The following is a 21070-nucleotide window of genomic DNA, read 5'->3' as shown; positions in this document are numbered from 1 at the left end:
AGACTGTACTTGGACTGGTGAATAATATCTCGAACACACTGATCCCTGATGCCCTGCTGGAGTAATTCCACTTTTATCAGAGGGTATCTCCACGACGATCATCCATACCTGAAGTAGACTAGTCTCCGCAGCGCCGCCTTATCAGATCGGAGATCCACTCGCCGTTTGAAGCTTCTTTTGGAGTAACTATTCCCTGTCCATCTGGGGTACGCCCGGACGCTTATTCAGGGTTGTTGCACTCAATGTACATACAAGGTTCAAATCTGGAAGTCATTTTATAAGTCTGTGTGATACCTGTTTGACACAACCATCAAGCATGAACTGATGACCATGGAACACTGCTCCTTAGACCACGAGAAGATGGAAACCCCATAAAATTAATTATCGGACATGACGAGTCTATGTCTATCCTCGGTCTTCATCTCTGAATCAAGCAACGTGCCTGAAGATCATCTCACCACTCCAACACCGCATCATCCACCTCCATGCCGTACGATACTTCGTCCCGTCTTTCTGCAGAAGACATGACGCGTCTACTTCTGCTCAATAACCACCATGGCACATAAATAGCAGAGAGTTCCGCTGGTCTTCTATCCTCATCAGCAGCTCATTCCAGCATCCAATTGACCGCACCTCACTTACAACATGAGGTACCAGATCCCTTTGGCGGCCTTCCCCTTCGTGGGATTCACCGCGGCCACTGCAATCTCCAGCACCAACTGCTCCGCATCTGCATTCCAGAAGATCATCAATGCCAATGGCACTGAAGCGCGCGTTCAATGGGCCACCTACATCCCAGAGGGTGGCTCTCTCAACCCTATGAACTACACCTCCGCGTCCGAGTACCCGACAGGCCTGCCCGAGTCGTGTGCTGTGCAGGTCAACGTCGCGTCCGAGGGTAACTCCAGCTACTTGGTTGGTGTGATCTTCCCATACAACTGGAACGGACGGATGCTGTAAGCTTCCCACCCCTTACGCTATTCTATACCAATACCGCCTATACTAACACTTCCCAGCTCCGCAGCAGCAGGAGGAGGCATCAACTGGGTTGACATGGTACTCCCCTCCCCTACCTACCCCCATACCAAACACACCCACTAAACTCCCCGACAGGGAACCGGCACGCACTACGGCTTCGCCGCCGTCTCCAGCAACCTCGGCCACGAAGGCATCGACACAGCCGGAACCTGGGCACTCGGTCGCCCTGAAGCCGTAATCGACTGGGGCTACCGCGCCTGGCACGGCGCCACCACGCTGGCGAAGCTCCTAATCTCTGGCCGCTACGGCAGCGGCCCAGCCTACAGCTACTTTTACGGATGCTCGACCGGCGGTCGCCAAAGCATGAAGAACATGCAAGTGTACCCCGACGACTACGACGGGATCATCGCAGGTGCCCCCGCCTGGTGGACCACGCACCAGCAGCTCTACAACCTGAAGCAAACGACCTACCAAGCCCCCGCCAACAGCTCCCACACCATCCCCGAGGAAATGTTCTCCGTCCTGGCCGCCGAAGTCCTCCGCCAATGTGACCCGCAAGACGGCCTGGTTGACAACATCATCTCCAACCCGGAGGGCTGCGTCTTCAACCCATCCACCCTCGCCTGCAACTCCACCAGCGCACCCAACACCTGCCTCACCACGAACCAACTCAACACCCTGTACAAGATCTACAACGACTGGGTCGACACCAACCAGACCTTCGTCTACAGCCACCTCTTCTACGGAAGTGAATCCTCCTGGCTCGAGGGCAACATCGGTCTCGGCGAGGAGTCGACCATCTCCCAGCAATACTGGTTCCTCCGTGATCTCATGGGCCTGGGTGACTCCTTCGTCTGGCAAGACCTCGACTACAGCACCGTCGAGCTAGCTGACCACGTGAACCCCGGTAACGCGACGGCAGGACAATACGACATTAGCGAGTTCGAGAAACGCGGTGGGAAATTCATCCACTATCATGGTCTCTCGGATAGTTATGTCTCTCCTGGAGCGAGCACGTTCTACTACGACCAGGCGAAGAGTGCCGTGCAGGCTAACGGCATCGATGACGTGGATGATTTCTATCGTCTGTTTTTGATCCCGGGCATGGAGTGCGTATACCCTTTACCCACCCCTTTTCTCTTTCTCTTTCCTTCTCTCTTCTTCTTTTTCGAGAAAGGTCGATGCTAATTAATATGTAATTGGTAAAGACACTGCTACAACACCCCCACGGACATGAACGCCCCGTGGTACATCGCCGGCGCGGACCAAGCATCCTACATCAACACCTCGACGTGGAGTGTCCCCGGATACAGGGACGCCAAGCACGATGTGGTCCTGGCCATGATGGCGTGGGTGGAGAATGGCACGGCGCCGGATAGTATTGTTGCGACGGTGTGGAAGAACACCACCAATGCTCAGGAGGTGCTTAGGCAGAGACCCGTTTGCCATTATCCGTACCAGGCGAAGTATACTGGGAAGGGGGATCCGGATGAGGCGGAGAATTGGGAGTGTAAGTTGTTGTATTAGATGATTGTCGGTGGTGGATTAGAGGTGAGAGGAGGGGTTTGGTGATTGGATCTGGGATGAGAGGTGTTGTACTATATTTGTCATTGTATTCTAGTTTTAGGGGTTGAGATTAGTGGAATTGGATTCTGGGATTGGTGTTATTTTGGGATGATTGGTTTATTGTTGGTAGAGTGAAATTGTGCATGTGTAGCAATTGTGCGGTGTGGATTAAAGATGGTCGATATTTTTCGAGTGCTTTGAGGATTTGGGAGGTGACTTGTGGAATGGAATCATGGTTAGGGTAGTAGTAGTGTATAATTACTGAATCAGATGTTCGTCTCAGCACTTGAGAGACATCTGTATGGCCTCTAATGATTTAATCCAGTGGACTGCTACTTATTACCTACTTCAATTCTGCACCATAATCGTAAGTGGTATTCAGTATCAGCAAGGGTATATTAACTCCTGTCAGCTATGAACCGCTATTCAAACCCAAAACTATGCAATCTAGCTAGATGGTCTCATCCCAAACTCCAAGCCTAAGAAACAAACCCGAAAGATACAATTAATATTATTTCCACTTGGCGTCATCATGGTCGTCGTTCAGTCACAGTCCACCGACGCTTGTGTCCCGCTTCACGGTCCTTGCTGAGCGGCGCGCTCCCCCAGAGTCCGCGCTGGGAAAGTGTTCGCTGTGGCACTTGTTTGGCAGACGTCGGTTCATCCACCTTGGCCTGGACCGAGCTTTCCCCTTGGACCGGCGGCGCCGGGGCAGGCCAGCCAAAGTTAGGCACGATATCGTCCTCTGGGCCATCGGCGGCGCTGGATCCCCAGAGCCCTGAGGTCTTAGGAGTGACAGCCGTAGAGGGTCGTTCGGCATTCCAGGGAACAGTGCTGGGGCCGGATGTCGACGAGGGCCCAATGATGAACATGCCTTGTGACAGCGATGGGCGGTTTGCTAGACGGTGTCGGTAGGACGAGATTGAGGGGGAGGTCACCTGGCTCGGGGAGGAGACACGTGACGTGCTGGGAGCGATGCGGAGGTGCTCGGTTGAAGCCACCATTTTCATGGCATAACTCTCCACGCTGGATGGCTCGTTGGATCCCTTGGTCCGAACTGGTCCGCCAATGGTATCGTCTTGAGCCATTTCGGGCATGTGATCATTGCGGACCGCCAAGGTGAGAGATGCAGTGCCGACATTCACTTGGGATGGCTCCCCGGACAGTGCTGCGATCATTGCATTGCAACCCGCGCCGTGCGTAATCAACACCAAAATCGTCTCCGTATCGTCATCCGCTTCACTGCGGGAACTGGCTTCGCCAGAACTGTCGAGCATCTGAGAATGTCGTCGAGGCCGACCGGAAGAAGTTGACTCGTAGTCCCGATACCACGCAAGCATGCGGTCGAGCCCCGTACTGAACCGCGTATGCATCGTACTCCATTCCTCGCCGTACTCGCCTCCGTCACCCCAGTTCTGCTCCCCGTGCATACTGTCCCATTGAAAATCGATCTTCACACAGGCGTCCCGAGCATGCGTCACGTACCCAGCTGGAATGGGGTCCGAAGGAGAAATGGCATAGCTAGGCGTTGGAGGCACGTAGGCGGCATCTGGAATGGAGGGGAGATTGGTATTGATCTTGCTGAGCATCCGCCGTCCGCGAGTCGTTTCAGCAGCGCTGAAGGTGTCACAGCTGCCAGCGCGGGACCTCTGTGCCTGCGTCTGACGTGTACTGGGTGGGGCCTCTGTCTTTATCTTCGCTGTTACATCATTGGCGGGAGAAACCGGAGTAGATGCACTCCCCCAGCCACCAGGGAAAAAGCCAGCGGAGGGTCTGGGGACGATGTCCGCCTCGGGAACGAAACTGTGCTCGCGACGCAGCAGCTCGAGCTTTGCAGCCGTGATCATGCGATCCGAGTTGGGCGGCGGGATAATCTCGTCGAAGTATCTAGGGCAAAGCCATTCCCCAAGGAAGGCATCCACTCGTAGGAGACATCGATGGTCGCTTGATGTAATGGGACCAGGGTTCAAGGCAGAATCCGAATTTGACTGGACTAAACTGGGGACTTTCGAGGACCGGTTAAGCTCTGGCTCGCCCGAATTCTGGCAGATCCCCGAGCTGACCGCGATGGCTGTCTGTAGGCATCGAGTGAAGGGAGATGAGTGAATGATAATCCTGCGCTTCGGTTTTGGCTTTTGTAGACGGTCGGAAGGCGACTTGATACCGTTGTCAACTTCTGTTGTAGAGTCTAGTGAGTCATCCAGAGACTGGACAACGTCATTAATACGGGCCCCCAGAGCCCGGGATTGTAGCCAGCCGCCATACGAGAGGGGAGGGTCATAGGGGGTAGGCGAAGTGAGATGCCAATTCTTGTCTGCAACATCCAGGCGAGCGCCATGTCTAAACAAAGGAAAAGAGTCAGTTCCCGATTGCGCATTAACCAAAAGAAAAGGTGGACATACCTGGCGACGATGATGGCCGCAGGGAATTTCCCCATGACCGCAGAAGTTCTATGGCTGATAGATGCTTGAAGTGCTTGGGATGTTTGAGATGCTTGAAGGTAACGGAAGAGGTGCGAAGGAGACTATATAAAAGATGATGGGAGGAGATGAGAAGAAAGGAGGTGGAACACCGACAACAATGAAGGTGGAGGGGAAAGTTGCCTATTGTTTCTCTTGAAGGTCCGGCGGGGTAAAGCATTAATATTCTCCAGCCACGATCACAATGCGTCACACCCGATCCCAGATCTCACGGAAGAAAACGAGCGAGAGCAAAATCAATGGCATGGTGATGGGATGAAGTCGGTTGGAGTACGATCGGCAACTTCACATAATTTTTTTTGAGAAAGGGAAACCTGATGGATCTTTTTGCGCGCGTTTCTTTTTCTTTTGATTGTTTCGTGCAGGCGTGGAAGCCCCCGACTTCAGGCCGCCACTCTTTTTTTCCTCCGGTTGCATGTGATGCACCTGCTGTCTAGCCTGTTTCGGAGGCGGTCAGGAGCTAGCCGGCATTAGCTCGTTTTACTGCCTGTCACGGGATTGCCGATCCTCGGCTGTCGTCGGCTCCACTGGCGATGTCGGAGATCCCCTTTCTTCATAACAACGTGAAAACGTCATGTTCTCTTGTCAGCGGTACAAAATATGAGATGCTTATCTGGAATTCTGGGTGATTAGATACCTTTTCTCCGTGTTCTTGCGTTTTCTGAGAGCTCAGCCCGGTTCAAAAGTGCTAATGAAGTCAAGTATGCTTTGTCTCCTTTGACTGACATCACTTGAAATGAGACCCACATGATCCAACCAGGTGGGTACGTCGCAATTTGAATTGAGCGAAGAATCGGAGATTGACTCGCACTTCCTTTGGCAGTAGTGGGTGCTAATACTCAGTTCGATATCTTTTTCATGCTATGAGATGTATATCCCGCTCGAATACCAAAGGGACAATGGTTTTCAAACTCATCAGGAGAGCGCTAGGACCACGTAGTTTGAATATCCATTGTATCTTCAGGAAAACAGCGTTGCTAGGGTGCTGATTGAGGATTATTCTGCGGCTATCTTTTGCGTCTGAAAGGCTCTTTGTCGTCTCAATGTCTCCTTTCAAGTCAGCCCATTGCTGAGCCAAGCGACAACTAACTTACTGCCCTTGTTCTTCTTAAACAAAGCTGATAGTACCAATACTATCAGTAGGAATCAGGGTTCTCCCTTCAGAACTCCATGTAATATCTATCAATAACTTCGTGTCTGTGATCTGTCCTGGCCACGAACTCTGTTCACTCCAATAATGCAAATGATACAGTTAAGCACACTTGATTGGTGTCGTCTGGGGAACAGAGGATACTACCACTTGTAAGTAGTAGTAGTTATAGAGTAACTCAAATTGTCTGTGCCAAAAGCAAAGTTAGTTCAGTCAACATCAAGAGACACCCCGCCAGCAAGCTCAATCAATATATATACCTGGTCAGTGGCAAACTATATACTTCGGGAAAGTCCGGTTGAACTTGAAATTACTAGCAACAGAAATTCCATCGGTAGGTTGAATGCGGTCTATAGTAAGTATTATCTCTGAAGATACATGTCAGCCGATACTAGTACTCCACACATACACCTGGTGTTCGGACATACCAGTTACTCTGCGTGCGGGCATTAAGCTGAGTAGACATCAATATACCCTTTTAGGATTAGCGTAGTCATAGCCCTGGAAGGCTCAAGACGGAAGAGCCGCGCAGGGATGCACCATGCAAAGGTACGGTAGGATTACTAGAACAGGATGCAAGGTTCTAGTTCATTTGTTAATTATCAGGGTGCTATCATGATGATCTAAGATAAGAACCCCACCAGATGGCTGTCAGCCATTTAGCAGCAAATCTAGTGCTTAATCGACCGGATAAACTCTTTCCTCCCATCCAGTCATTGCAAACCACATATTATATTGATGCCTCGCAATTTCACCCCATTCCGGGCCCGAAGTGTGAAAATTCTGTCTTATCGGCATGCCGCTCGGGTGATTTTTGGCTCATTTGCGTCCCCTTTTTGATGTTATCTATGGTCCCTTGCTGCCACTCCCGACGGATCAGTCTTGCTTCCGACGGGACGTGAACCTTCCTCTGCCCCAATGGTCTCATTTTGGCTCAGCATCAACGAATCAACTTGCTGGGCTACGCAACGGTGGCGACGATGTGGGTCTACGGCAGACATCATAGGGAATGGTATCTATCTAGATTCTTCATCGAGCATTACCTTCCCTTCATATATAATGTATGGGGCCCCCAAGCTCGGCCGCTCGGCCGCACTCTCGCGCCGGAAACACTCTCTGTTCAGTGGTGATTGAATATGTCGGAACTTGCAGACAACAATCGTTCAGAGCAAGGTCTAGATGGGTCGACACCATACGACTCCGAGTCCACTCTCAGTCGCGGCGACTTGCAGGAAAAGCCATCCAACCTAGACGATGATGAGGACCCCGAAGCGCTGACTCGGCTCGAGACAGCCCAGTCGGCCGTCAAGCCCCCGTCCGAACTATGGAAAGAGATCATTTTCATTGCCGTGGTCTGCATGGCTCAATTCATGACACAAGCCGGCTTATGCATGTCCATTGCCCCAGCTCACATCATTGGCGCCAGCTTTGGCACCACGAATGCAGGACAGCTCAGTTGGTTCGCCGCAGCTTACAGCTTGACTGTCGGAACCTTCATTCTGGTCGCGGGTCGGCTCGGAGACGTCTACGGGCATCGACTCATGTTCATCATCGGATTCTCCTGGTTCGGTCTCTGGTCCCTCCTGGCCGGATTCAGCGTGTGGTCGAACAAGGTCTTCTTCGACTGTTGTCGAGCTCTGCAAGGAATTGGTCCCGCTATGTTACTCCCGAACGCCATCGCTATTCTCGGACGTGCCTATCCTCCCGGCTTGCGCAAGGAGATGATCTTTAGCTGCTTCGGAGCCACAGCACCGGGCGGGTTCATCGTCGGGGGTGTCTTCTCTTCCCTCTTTGCTCAGCTTGTCTGGTGGCCGTGGGCATATTGGGTCATGGGGATGGTGTGCTTTGTGCTGGCCGCGCTCGGCATCATTGTCATTCCCGTTACTCATCGTCCGAAATTCACAGACAACATGACAGCTTGGTTGCGACTGGATATTCTCGGTGCCATCACCGGTATCTCGGCTCTAGTTCTGATTAATTTTGCCTGGAATCAGGCTGCACTAGTGGGATGGCAGACACCCTACACCTATGCCCTCCTGGTTGTTGGATTCGTCTTCTTCGGCGTCTTCGTTTTCGTTGAACGCTCGGCCCCGTGCCCGTTGATCCCGCGATCGGTCCTCTCCGGTGACCTGGCCTGGGTGCTCGGCTGCATTGCAGCGGGTTGGTCCAGCTTCGGAATTATCATCTACTACTTCTACCAGTTCATGGAGGTCACCAAGGGTGACTCGCCACTACTCGCGACCGCCAAATGGTCCGCCGCCGCGCCGTCTGGCGCCGTTGCTGCGCTGGTCACCGGTTTCCTGCTGGGAAAGCTACCACCGAGTGTGATAATGTTCTTCGCCATGTGCTTCTTCACTGCTGGACAAGCCATCTTCGCCACTGTCCCTGTGCATCAGACATACTGGGCGCAGGCGTTTGTCGCTAGTCTGATTACATCGTGGGGAATGTACGTATCAAGTCCACCCATTCAATTGTGTTACATATACTTACCGATATCAGGGACATGTCCTTCCCATCAGGAACACTCATTCTGAGCAACTCGATGCACCATCACCACCAGGGTCTGGCGGCATCTCTTGTTACGACAACAGTCAATTATTCCATCTCACTGGGACTGGGATTTGCCGGTACTGTGGAGTCGAACGTTAACGATGGTGGGAAGAATCCCCTGAAGGGATACCGCGGAGCACTTTATCTCGGCATAGGACTTGCTGGGTTGGGGATGGTGACGTCTATCTGCTTCATGTCGGTTAGCTGGAGACGTCATCGTCTCGGGAAGGAGTCGACATGATGTGGTAATGTTTAATAGTTACTATAGATGGTGTGGCTTCGAGTCTTGTCGCTGTGAGCTTGACTTGTCTGCGTTTGTTATGAAAAGTGTACTTTAGAGTCTTATACCCTACATAGAGGAGACACTATTTTCTCCGTCATATCTCAATAATGTGTGATTTCATTAGAACAATGCTCTTGTTTGTATGACTATAAGCCGTGAGAGAAAGGCCTTGAGTATGCCTGCAGCAGGCGAAAGTTCTGTGGTGCCTGGGAGGCAGTCAGGGCGGCGAGGCTGGCGCCGATAAGTATGGAGGGAGTTGTTATTGTTGGTTCCGGAGCCACTCCATTTGTAGATGGTTTCCAAGGCTGATTTCGATCGACGAATAATATGTAGTCGAGCATGGATATTCAACGCTGCGCCGTGATGGAACAAATGTCCTATAGGTGGGCGATGAAAGTTTCGGGCCCGAGACATCATGGATAGTACTAGGCTGTTTGTTGTTCAAAGGCTCGCGAGGCTGCTCGGGCCTGGGCTAATACTCCGCGAACTAGGTTCCTCCCGAGTTGTTTCCCCTCAGTGTCTCGACCTAATCTATAGGCCACTTAGTCGTACTGGATTGGGGATCCTTGCTATTTGATTGGAGTGGGATCGTTCAGGATTTTGGCGACATTTTATGAACCAAACATCAGGACACCCTCCAGGATTTGCTGCACCGTTGGCAGAACACGGAAGATGCGTCCAGCCTGTTGAGTCCCGGATCGCGCCTTCCTATCTAGGCGGACACGCGCATCACCTGATCGTAACCGCACAACCGGATTTCAATTTCCTGACATCTTGCCGTTGCTTTAACCTATCTCAATCATTATAGTTCATAATATAATGGATGACATTCTGACATATTTACATCATGGTGTCTCTGGACGAAGTCAGTATTCTACAAGTCACTCACATTCTGGCGCTGCAGCTGAGCTGAATGTGAAATGGAAGTGATCGAGGCGCAGTCGGCGCTACTAGGATCTGCATGCATCGATAGTAAGCATTTATATCCTATCATACTGTCTATCGAGTTGTGTTAGTGTCTGTACGCAATGCGAGCAGTGGAATGGTTAGCCACTAATCTGATCAGAAACCACCCCACCATAGGCGCTGGCGCTGCAAGGCTGTTGTCGGGAACCACATGCTGATAGGCAAAAACTTCTCTAAACCATGTGAATGGCGTGGAACACATTGTGATGGTGCAATGATGTCCTTCGCCAGCGGCTAGGGCAGCGACTCCCGACCTTACGTACTAATTAGGATCAATGATTGAGCATGACCTATCAGAATGAAGTCATAAGTGATCTTTGACTAAAAGTCCAACAATATCAGTGAAATCAATGACCCTCAGCTAGCGACATGACGAAATCCCATTCTGTAATGTAGCCGCCTTTCACTCACATGCTATCTACCCTGACTGCATACCAAAGAAATGAGGAGCACTGGAAAGGTTTTCAGAGGCATTCACTTCCTGTCGATTCACTTGGAGATGTATACCGATTTGAGCTCACTACTGGTCAACTGGGAAAGGCTACCAGGTTGACAGCAACTAATAACACACTGCCACATCACTCTCTACTTTGCCGTTGGCGCCGTGACGCGTCCGTATAGGCAAGATAAACAGACAGGGGTCCCATCATTTGCTACCAACAAGATAAGGCTGCGTCGGTAGGCGCCGCTGGTATGTCCTGCTAACAGGGATTGCGCTCCTCGCTCCAGGTGGTGAGTTGGCCCCGTCGCGCCTATTTAAACACTGCCTGTGGTACTCGGGTACATTTGTTAACAAACACTCTTACTTTGCGCAGTACCATACTACTATCGCCTCGCTTCATCAAGATGTCCGTCGCTGAGACTCTTAAAGACGTTTTCAATCATATCGCCTTACCCCCCAAGCTTCCTGGAAAAAAGGACCGGGAGCCAGAAAAGGTAGAACGCGAACTCATAATCCGCTTGCGTTATGCAGTTCAAACCCTCTGCCATGTTGCAGATGACGCTTTGAAGCCTGTCTGGGAGTCAATTATTGCGACACTCGACACATGCAGCGTAGTGAATCAGAATGGAATTGTGAACAAGGGCGCTCTGCTTGACGCACTGGGAGCACTACAGCCAGGGGGAGCTGTCATAGTAAATATCGGAGAGCAGAACGCCGCACTGCTTATTCGGATGCCACAGTAGGTCTGATCCCTATATATTGCGCGCTATCACTGACCAGTCATTATCAGGAGTGGTGATAACGTGATCATTGAGGCCTTTGAAACATCAGCAAGCGCAGAGCAAACACTCGCCGCCCCGGGAGCACTGCGATGGACATTCCCAGGAACGGCAGCATCGCTGCCTGTCGAAGAGTTTAGAAACCCGGTTCTCCAAGATTCTCTTACAGACTTTCTCGAAAAGACGAGCACAGAACAGCTGGAGCGGTTTGCGGCCAAAGCAAGGAAAGCTGGGAAGGAGGTGGTCGAGAGACGCGATACGGTCGACCCAGCCATAGTAACCGACTTCTTGATAACACTGCTCGAGATTAACGGTAGCCATATATGCCCGCCTGCACTACAGAAACGTGTTAAGGATGATGTATGCTGGGACGATGCTGAACTTCCGTGGCGGCGATGTCCGCTCTGGCTTGTGCTTCGAGTGTCTATCCAAAGATTGCTCTATTTACATCTGGGCAGTGATCTAGGCCGTTTGCAGTACAAGTATCTGCTTTGCATTGTCTTGGCACAATTACTTGAAAATCTCGTTGAAAGGAGAGTATTGGAACCGGGTCAATGGAGCTGGCTGAACACTAAATTGTGCCGTCGATTAGCCAAGCTGCAAACAGAAAGCCAAACTTCCTCAACTGCAGTGAGAACTTCACATGCCCACCTATCCCGAACCCTAGATCCTATCTGCCAACAGTCTGTCACCGCTGCAAGAAATGCCATTAACGGTGAATGGGAAGCATTCAAAAAGCACACTAAGCGCAAAATACCCCAGTTGCCTCACCATGCGGAGAACAGGGACCTTTATTTGAGTTTGCCCAACAGCATCTCCTATCTTCAGAGAGTCACGAGCCTTTCTCGACCTGCAGTGCGCGGTACTCAGAGTGTGAAGCCAGCCGATTTATCCGGCAAGATTGGAGATAACACCGATGATCAGTTTGTGTCTCTTGCTAAGAAGTACTCTGAAATTGCCATAACAGAGCTTGACATTGAGTTGGGAAAGCATAAGACGGCAAGGTCAAAGAAAGAAGGCGAAGAGGTGTGCATTGGTATTGCCCACCAGTTGGAACGCTACCTGGATATCGCAGGACAATCTCACGAGCGAGACCAAGAGCAAATGAGTGTTCTGATTCTTAATGTCTTCGAATTATGGGTCGACATGGACAAATGTGCTACAAATGCATACCCTCTGCTCCTTGAGTATCATCCAGCTTTTTGTCCCGAGCTGTTGGACGTTCTACTTTTGTCTCGGCTCATTGATTTAGAGCGCCTAAACAAGGCCCAGACATACCTTCAGGGTCGCTGCACTGCAGCTACTAGGGGCAGTATGACAATTTTCACTGATCCATCACCAGGTTGCTTTGCCGATCGCTTTTTGGAACTCCCGATCGGCAGAGACCTGCTTCGGCTGCAAAATATAATCGAGACCGCATCTTCAGGCGCTCGGGATAGAAAGGAGTCAGAGCTGACGAGTGTCAACCAAAAGTTCAAGTCGCTGACGGAGGATAAAGATAATAGCGCTTGTACCCAGCGGAGGCACACCGACGGTACCCATGATATCCGAGGATGCCGCCACTGCTATTATATCCGGTGTCGTCGACGTTTACAGATCACTGTTCATGAAGATTACTTACCAACAGATGATAGATTGTATGAGAAGAGAGCGATAGTGTTTGAGTTAGGGATCCCCAAGGCATTTGCCGCGTACCGAAGTGCGACTTGGACTATCATCAACCGAATTGGACCCCCGAAAAACGCAACAGCCGCAGAGTCACCGCAGGTGATGCTCCAGGGACACGCTCCACTTTCTAGCTACATGAAGACGAGATCTAAGGGAGGTATATCTCTTGCATCTCGCACGAAGTCTCATCTGAGCACACATTACAAGTGGAAGGCCTTGCCCGCGTCAACGAGAAGTATTCTACGGCCTTTCGGACTGAATTTTCTGTACTATGATTCTGACCGCCGAATTTGGGCCAACGACAAGCTCGAGCCCCTTACATTTGCGCACCATTTCGTTCTTACCTTACCCCCAGACCTTCCTTTTGCGGGACTTTACTCTTCCTCTGATTTTGCTCCGGATGGCCCGGGTCCATCTTCTTATGAGGCCATTGCAAAAATGCGCGAATGTCCACCAACAGTGACGGTGCATGAGTTTTTGGCACACCAGAATCTGATGTCTGGAAAGCATAGTCGATGGCTGTCTATCTTGACTGAGCTTGGGTCTTCCAATATCAATATCAGCTCGCTAGACGCAATGACTTTGTTGCGTCACCTTGCTTTGCAAGTTGGTCCTAAATCACAGGATGATGATCCCTTGCGCGTGATACATGGTGTTTTCAAAGATCTTCGGTTTTGTCAGAGGTTAATCGAGCAAGTTGACCAACATGCTTCCATAATAGCCCCAAACTGGCGTGAAGTGACATACATGGAAAGTCTGCTCACCTTGACTATTCAAGTATACAACCTCGGGTGCCAAGCATCGAGAGTAGAAGCGGAGAATTTGCTACTGAAGATACGCCGCATCACACTGGAATGGATCAACCACCTGCGAATAGAGATCCGGAACGCCTTACAAACTGACGTTGCAGAAAGAGCAGCTCGCTACTGCGTTCTAGCCGCTTTACTGTGTCGACGCACTTTCTTGCCGCTAGCTTATGTCGGTCGCACGCTTGACTCTGGAAGCTTCCAATGCTTTATCGAGGCTACACTGGCAATGCAAGAGAGTGTAGTAGTAGATATGAAGAAGTTTGATCATTTTACCCGCAACATGTTAGTGCGTGATATAAAAGCGTCCGTTCGACTTCGACCAATTATGCAACGTGCGGTTCAGATGCATCCTGGAAGTATCGCATGTGCTATCAACAACGTTTGGCTGAGAAGCAGAGATTATACGCCATGGGAAAGCTTGCCACGACCATATGAGTTGTGGATTACCGCTGAATCTAAGTCTACTGAGCACACAGTACCTCAGGTCTTTCACCTTCATCTTTTGGAAGGCCACTTTCTTGTAGATGGGAGGCCGTTGGGAAAGCTGCCAGCTGACATTCGCGACTCAGAAATACTCAAAGAGCTCTTTGGTAACCAGCGATTGACTGCCTTTCCATCGGATCGGCCTGGCATGAGTTACACTCTGGCGATCAACAAAGAGGGTCATCAAATTCATTTGGGACGTCGAGGTCAAGATCTAGTCATTCAGGCTACTACCGAGGATAGTAGACTGCTGGAACTTGTTCCACGAACAATTTTCGAAAAGGGCCAAATTCCCGACTTGCCTGTACCTTTGGTTCGTGATTGTGTGCACTGGATTGATCTGGGAACTGGGATTATCGAGGCTCGACGTATGCCAGCTATCTGGAGAAGGAGACCTAGCAACTGGTTAATAAACATTCGCACTCGGAGGGCGCATCGTAATGTCTCTACCTTGATCGACCCCCACTCCCAACTAGCCAAGGCCGTCGCGAGTATCTTCCTTCACTTCGAAGAACCGTCGATGCTAACGATCTATCAACCGCTCAGAAGAGCTCTTTCCGTCGAGTTAAAGCGCATGAACCTCAGGTTTCAGGTGAACAAGAAAAGGAGGCTATTGGGATGCCAACAACTGAACGCAGAGATCGATCCCAATCAAGATGCCGGTACCCTTTACGGGCTTGAAAGCATGCTGGTTCTTCGAAACGTCCACAATCGCTCACAGCGCAGCATCATAATACCGCTTGGGAGAACTAGTCATCGACGATATGGAATCCACGTGCAAGTGCGGAAACAGAATGATGGTGAATATGGAAGGTACATGATCGACGATGTTCTTGGCCGGGTTCATGGTCCCATTGAGCCGCGTCTATTGTATAACTTGGCACAATCGCACGCGCTTACATCTTTCGTTATTCCCGACCCCCTTACCAACAGAACTGGAACTGAAGAAGCGCTATCAATTCTAGAGTCGTCCTACTCGCTGCCGTGGAGTCCTCTGAGCTCGAACGTCATAGATGTGTTGCATGACATTTCCCATCTCACGCCATTACGACAGTATTATCCTAAAGGTGTTAAACGCCTGCAACTCGTGAAATGGGACGAAGAATTGACGGCATCAACACAGCATGAGGCATATAGGCTAGCAATTGATTCAATCCTAACCAGGTCTCAGAAACTTTCAAAATTTCAGATCGAAGGAACACCCTACCAACCGCAAAACCCAATGAACGAACCACATCTCAGCGAAAGGGCACGCTGGCGCCGATCCTTGTACGAACGCTCAGGTGTGTCGTGTCAGCCCATAAGCAGACCCCACGATGTTCCATACTTCTCAAGAGCGGGAAACTCTACGCCTACGTGCATCTCTAATGTACGAGAAATTGTGACTCTGCTCCGAGAGCGGCCTCCCGTGATTCGAACCACACACAAGCTTGCGGGTATTCTGAAAAAGTGGCCATATATTCGTGGCTTCAACGACACATTTACTCCGACTTCTATCCAAGAGATGCTGTCGTTAGACCTTGCACCTAACTTCGGTATGTTGGTACGCCTTTGCACAGAGTATGAGCCTCAGGATGCATACCGCCTCATGTTCCACCTAGGCCTAATTTCGTATGGCAATGTTGTGAACATGAAGATGGCAAGGGTTTTGGTAGCTTTTTTCATTCTGTCTGATCTGAAAGAACTGGACTTGCCGTCCTATGCTTCCTTTGAAAACTTCCCAGACGATGGCCCCCCTGACGTCGAGACACTGATAACCCTGGCACGGCCCTTTTGCAAGCAGTATCAGAGCCCGGTTGGCCAGGGAAACAAGCTTCAGAAGAATAAGCAAGCAAGGTATACAGACATTGAAGCTGAACGTGCTAACCATGAGACGCAATGCATGGCTGAGAGCCAGTCGTTCGCTTTATCCCTCCTTAAGGAATGGCCTTCTTCTAGACCCTCATACATCTCTTTCTCGGGCAATCTCTTGGATGTCAACAGTGCTATTGACGCAGTTAGCCCGGATTGGCTGCGCCGCTATAAAAACCTTCGGCTTTCAGGGCTTGTCAAAAATATTCAGAAAATTCTGAATGCCTATAGTGCACTCGTGAACAATTTTGACGATGCTCCTACCGAAGCTAAGCCTGAGCTGTTTAGGTCGCAGCTAAGAACCACCCCAAGGGTCAAATTACAATTAGACCAAGACCTCATCCGCAAGCCGGGTCCAGAAGGATGGTCGAGCTCAAGCTGCCCTCCACAAATGAATCAGAGGCAGACCGCGCGCCATCCGAGCTCTACGAAGCATACACCCTTGTCAGCCAGTAAGGAACATACTAAACCGGAGATTATCGAGCTTGAGGAGATAGTGCGCCAAATCGCGAACTCAGGTTGCTCGGTCAGGTCTACCTATGGCCAGGATTTGCAGTTGAGTATTGCTGCACTCCGGGAGAAGAATGAACAGCCAATGGAGCCTCGTGAATCAGTGACATCTTATCTGGTGGAAATGGCAAAGTATGATGAAGAGATCGAAAAGGCCCACTCTGTTGTACGCCACTTTTACCATCAGATATGCGAAAAGCTTTCAGCCGGAGATACCAGAGTCTTTTGGCTGCAACAATGTAATATCTGGCCGTGCATCACCCCGCGAACCATTCTGCAACAGCTTCGAACAACCACATGTGTCGAGTATGGACCAAACATGAAACTGGCGTTAATATCGTACGGCCTTGCAATTGTTAACTTACAGCGCCTGATCCGTATGAAGGAGCTGTTTGCAAAAAGCGACCAAAGCAGGCTTGAACAAGAGCAAAAGTATCCATCTCACGCCATTTGGGATTACTTGAAGTACCCAGACTGGATTCTGCTTGAAATCGATGGAAACATGCAGATTCGCCCAGAGCAAGTAACCGTGGCTCTGGAGATGGTGTCTCCCACCTCAGGCTCCAATTCCGTCCTGCAGATGAACATGGGTCAAGGCAAGACTTCGGTTATCATGCCGATGGTCGCATGTGCTTTGGCTGACGGTAACAATCTTCTCAGGCTCCTAGTGCCGAAAGCACTGACGACGCAAACTGCGCAGGTTCTTCAGAGCCGGCTAGGAGGCCTTGTCGGCCGGGAGCTTATGCATATTCCCTTTTCACGGCGCACTCCCACAACCATAGAATTGGTCCGGGAATATCGCTCCCTTCATGAGAAGATTTGTAGCAGAGCAGGAGTCATTCTGAGCATTCCCGAGCACTCGTTGTCGTTCAAATTGAGTGGGTTGCAAAGAGTTTCAGATTTGAAGCTTGTTGAGGCTGCCGAAATGATAGCGACTCAGAATTGGATTGACCATGTTGGCCGCGATGTCCTTGACGAGTGTGACTACACTTTGGCTGTTAAGACACAACTTATCTATCCGAGTGGCACACAGCTTGCGGTGGATGGACATCCCGATCGTTGGGAGGTGATTATGGCAGTTCTAGGCTTGGTAGCTCAACATGTTCGTGACTTAGCTTCAGCCTTTCCTCAGAGTATAGATCTGGTTGAAAGACCGCTCGCCTCATTTCCACTTGTGTTCCTACTCAGGAGGGATGTGGAGGTTGCACTCAGTGAGCGAATCGTGCACGAGATCTGTTCCGGCTACAGCTCAGTTCTTCCAATTCAGAGCTGGACTGTTGGCGATCAAGATTTCATCAAGCAGTTTATCTCCCGGGAAAATTTGGATGCCTCGGCCACTCAGTGGATAGAATCTCTGTTTCAAGATGCCCCTGGAGCATGCAAGCGAGCATATCTGTTGCGTGGTCTAATTGTTCATCGAATACTTTTGCTGTGCTTGAAGAAAAGATGGAATGTTCAGTACGGACTGCATCCGAGGCGCGATCCAATGGCCGTGCCTTTTCAAGCAAAGGGTATTCCATCAGATTATGCGGAATGGGGCCATCCAGATGTTGCTATCTTGTTTACGTGCCTTGCCTTCTATCAAGAGGGCTTGAGCCAGGAGCAATGCCGTCGATGTCTCCAAGCTGTACTTAAGTCGGATGATCCTGCGACTGAGTACGATCGATGGACACAGACATCAACAGAACTTCCTGAAGTGCTGAGACATTGGAATCTCATCAATGTCGATGATCAAGGCCAAGTGGCCGAATTTTGGTATCATATGCGCTTATCAATGGTCGTGATCAATTACTTCTTAAGGCATTTTGTCTTCCCCGTTCACGCAAAGCAATTTGCGATCAAGCTTCAGGCTTCGGGCTGGGATGTTCCATTTAACGATTGTAACACAGCCGCTAAACGGACTGGACTTACGACCGGTTTCAGTGGGACTAATGACAATCGCAGACTGCTGCCGTTGACTATTAAGCAACACGATTTGCCGGAGCTATTGCACACGAATGCTGAAGTTCTTACTTACCTACTCCAGAGCAGAAACAGGGAGTACAAGCACGCTGTCACAAACGGGAGACGACGATCTGAAGCTGAACTTCTATCCGACTTAGCAGACAGCAAAATCCGTGTTCTCATAGATGCTGGTGCTTTCATCTTGGAGATGGATAACTTGACTGTGGTCAAGACGTGGCTGGAGAAGGATACGGCACCGCAAGCTGCAGTATACTTTGACACTGACAATAAGCCTTGGGTTTGGTACAGAATCGGGAGAAAATCGCCACTTCTAGCTACCCCATACGCTGATAACCTGCAAGATTGCCTTATTTATCTTGATGAGGCTCATACCAGAGGCACAGACCTCAAGCTTCCTGCTGATGCCAAAGGGGCTCTAACACTGGGCCTTAACCAGACTAAGGATAAGACTGTACAGGGTAGGTTCTTCTTTGATTTCCAGTTTGATACTACTAGTAGTACTATGCTTGCTAATTATTGTCTATAGCGGCCATGAGGCTTCGTCAGCTTGGCACCACGCAATCTGTTACTTTTATCGCGCCTCCCGAGGTCCATCAAAGTATCTTGGATGTTAACCAGAAGAACCATAGCGATAAAATTGATTCCTCTAATGTGGTATATTGGCTTCTGTACCAAACGTGCGCAAATAATGCCGAGCTAGAGCCACTATTCCACTCCCAGGGTGTTGATTTCTGCCGCCGCGTCCAAGCTGCATCGGAATTCCCAGACTTCGTCCAAAACAAGACGCATCGCGAGAAATACATGGAGATTTTACAGCAATCCGAACAACAGACTCTAGAACAGCTGTATAAGCCGCGTCTTTGTGGTTCTAGTGACGAAGAGAGGGGACTACTGGCTGCTTTGCCGCCGGCGACCGGAAGGGTGGCTGAATTCCTAGAACAGCTTGACCATAGGCGGAGTGAATCTGACCTCCTGCAGAGCACAATTGCCAGCTCAGCTTTGGAAGAGGTTGAACAGGAACGGGAGGTTGCTTACGAAATAGAGGAGGAGAGGGAAGTGCAACGCCCTCAGCGATTGAAAGCCTACGGATTCCCTGGGCTACATCCAGCCTTATCCCATTTCGCCAAGACTGGTCAACTGCAAGGCTCTGGAACCGTTACTGCGGCAAGTGTGCTTCATGGAACCCAGTTGTCAAAGAAGTTCGGAATCAAGAGCAGTGGTCTACTGCCTCATTTGCTCGTGTCTGTGGAGTTCACAAGGACCGTCATATCGAAATATAAGACAAGCGATGAGTTCACGGTAAGACTGCCATATATAGCGCTTAACGTATCTTCCTCAACTGACATCATCTACAGCGCCCTGTTAATTGGCTACTTTGCAACACAGAAAGTGAGATAGCAGTTGTTATCATTCCCGAAGAGGCAGAAGCATTGATCCCCATTCTGCGTACTTGCGGTGCTTCGTCAACCCACCTCATCACATATGCAGCACCGGTTACGAGACGCATGTTGCATTTTGAACTACTTGACTATTATTCAATCCCGCCTCTATCTTCAACACATGCTCTGCCATCATGGTTATCGTTCGAACTTGGGATTCTCGCCGGACGGTTGTACTTCGGATATGCCGAGTACAAAGGGATAATGGAACAGTTACAGCTGGGGCCTGACTGGCTAGATGTCAGTAAACTTGCGTCACGAGAGTTGACAAACAAAATGGGGTTCTTGCAAGAATGGCTAGCCCTTCGCCGACAAGGCCAGGACATTTCTCATACGCCCATGGGCTACATATGCCAGCGGAGGCCTCTTCGTGTTGATCACCCTTTCTTCGCTGAAGTGAATGCACAAAACGGCCCCAGCCATATACTTCGGTCTTCTGGCTACAAGTCTGGAGCGAAGGAGGAGGAATACTACGACAGCGACGAGGACGATATGGGTGGTTATGAAGTAGTTGAAGATGAGACCTTTCAGGATGATCATGAGCAGGAAGATGTTGAAGGGGCCGAGTACGACAAGGTCGATGAGTTGAATCACAAGGATATCGAAGATGGCGAAGATTGCCAGGATGGCGAGGAGAGAAATTGCCAGCTTCAGTGACTGCAAGGAGGGTTGCCATTTCAAAACTGTTTTGATCTACCTCACTGGGATATCTATGTCTGCTCCATCTGTGCTGGTCGCAGATAGAATTCCTTTCTTTTGTATCATGACTGGACTATTTCGCGATCGTGATTGAGCCATTGCTCAAATATACTGAGACAATATGAGAGCTAGTGACAGTGCCGTCGAACAATTTATGCTACTATATGTCAGTTGAAATAATAATATGTCCTCCACTATCAATTCTCAAGAGCTTTACACCCCATACAAATTACGTATTCCACCCCGAATCACCCCTACTCCATTAGCATTCCTAGACACAAACCAAAACATACTGTCTATGTGGTTTTTTCTCTCAGACCATAGGTCCATCTAATTACCAAGCCAGTCAAGATTCCCTGTCCCCTTCCACCTTCCAAATAAACCGAAACCGTGACAGCCAAGATATCAACTCCTTCGACAACGCCATATCTACAAGCCTGTTTGAGTTGATC

At 50.1% G+C, this 21070-nt stretch overlaps 4 protein-coding genes across 4 annotated transcripts; 3 read left to right on the top strand and 1 right to left on the bottom strand.

Annotated features, from left to right (window-relative positions):
- Positions 1 to 645: 645 nt before the first annotated feature.
- Positions 646 to 2505, top strand: AtWU_08459 (tannase and feruloyl esterase; the record flags this gene model as incomplete). Its single annotated transcript, XM_035503567.1, has 4 exons — positions 646 to 956; positions 1017 to 1056; positions 1114 to 2087; positions 2187 to 2505. The coding sequence occupies 4 exons, from the start codon at positions 646 to 648 to the stop codon at positions 2503 to 2505; spliced, it is 1644 nt and encodes a 547-aa protein (XP_035359460.1).
- Positions 2506 to 3074: 569 nt separating this feature from the next.
- AtWU_08458 (uncharacterized protein) lies at positions 3075 to 4981 on the bottom strand (the record flags this gene model as incomplete). The annotated part of the gene is made up of 2 exons (XM_035503566.1): positions 3075 to 4884; positions 4947 to 4981. 2 exons carry the CDS (start codon positions 4979 to 4981, stop codon positions 3075 to 3077), a joined length of 1845 nt encoding a protein of 614 aa, XP_035359459.1.
- A 2329-nt stretch (positions 4982 to 7310) lies between these two features.
- AtWU_08457 (MFS transporter) lies at positions 7311 to 8965 on the top strand (the record flags this gene model as incomplete). The annotated part of the gene is made up of 2 exons (XM_035503565.1): positions 7311 to 8620; positions 8674 to 8965. The coding sequence occupies 2 exons, from the start codon at positions 7311 to 7313 to the stop codon at positions 8963 to 8965; spliced, it is 1602 nt and encodes a 533-aa protein (XP_035359458.1).
- A 1854-nt stretch (positions 8966 to 10819) lies between these two features.
- Positions 10820 to 20576, top strand: AtWU_08456 (uncharacterized protein; the record flags this gene model as incomplete). The annotated part of the gene is made up of 4 exons (XM_035503564.1): positions 10820 to 11154; positions 11206 to 18938; positions 19007 to 19779; positions 19836 to 20576. 4 exons carry the CDS (start codon positions 10820 to 10822, stop codon positions 20574 to 20576), a joined length of 9582 nt encoding a protein of 3193 aa, XP_035359457.1.
- Positions 20577 to 21070: the final 494 nt, after the last annotated feature.

Source organism: Aspergillus tubingensis, assembly GCF_013340325.1.
Source record: "Aspergillus tubingensis WU-2223L DNA, scaffold_9, whole genome shotgun sequence".
Classification (NCBI taxonomy): Eukaryota; Fungi; Ascomycota; class Eurotiomycetes; order Eurotiales; family Aspergillaceae; genus Aspergillus; species Aspergillus tubingensis.
Note: the sequence above shows the minus strand (reverse complement) of the source record. Positions and strands in the feature narration are given on the sequence as shown.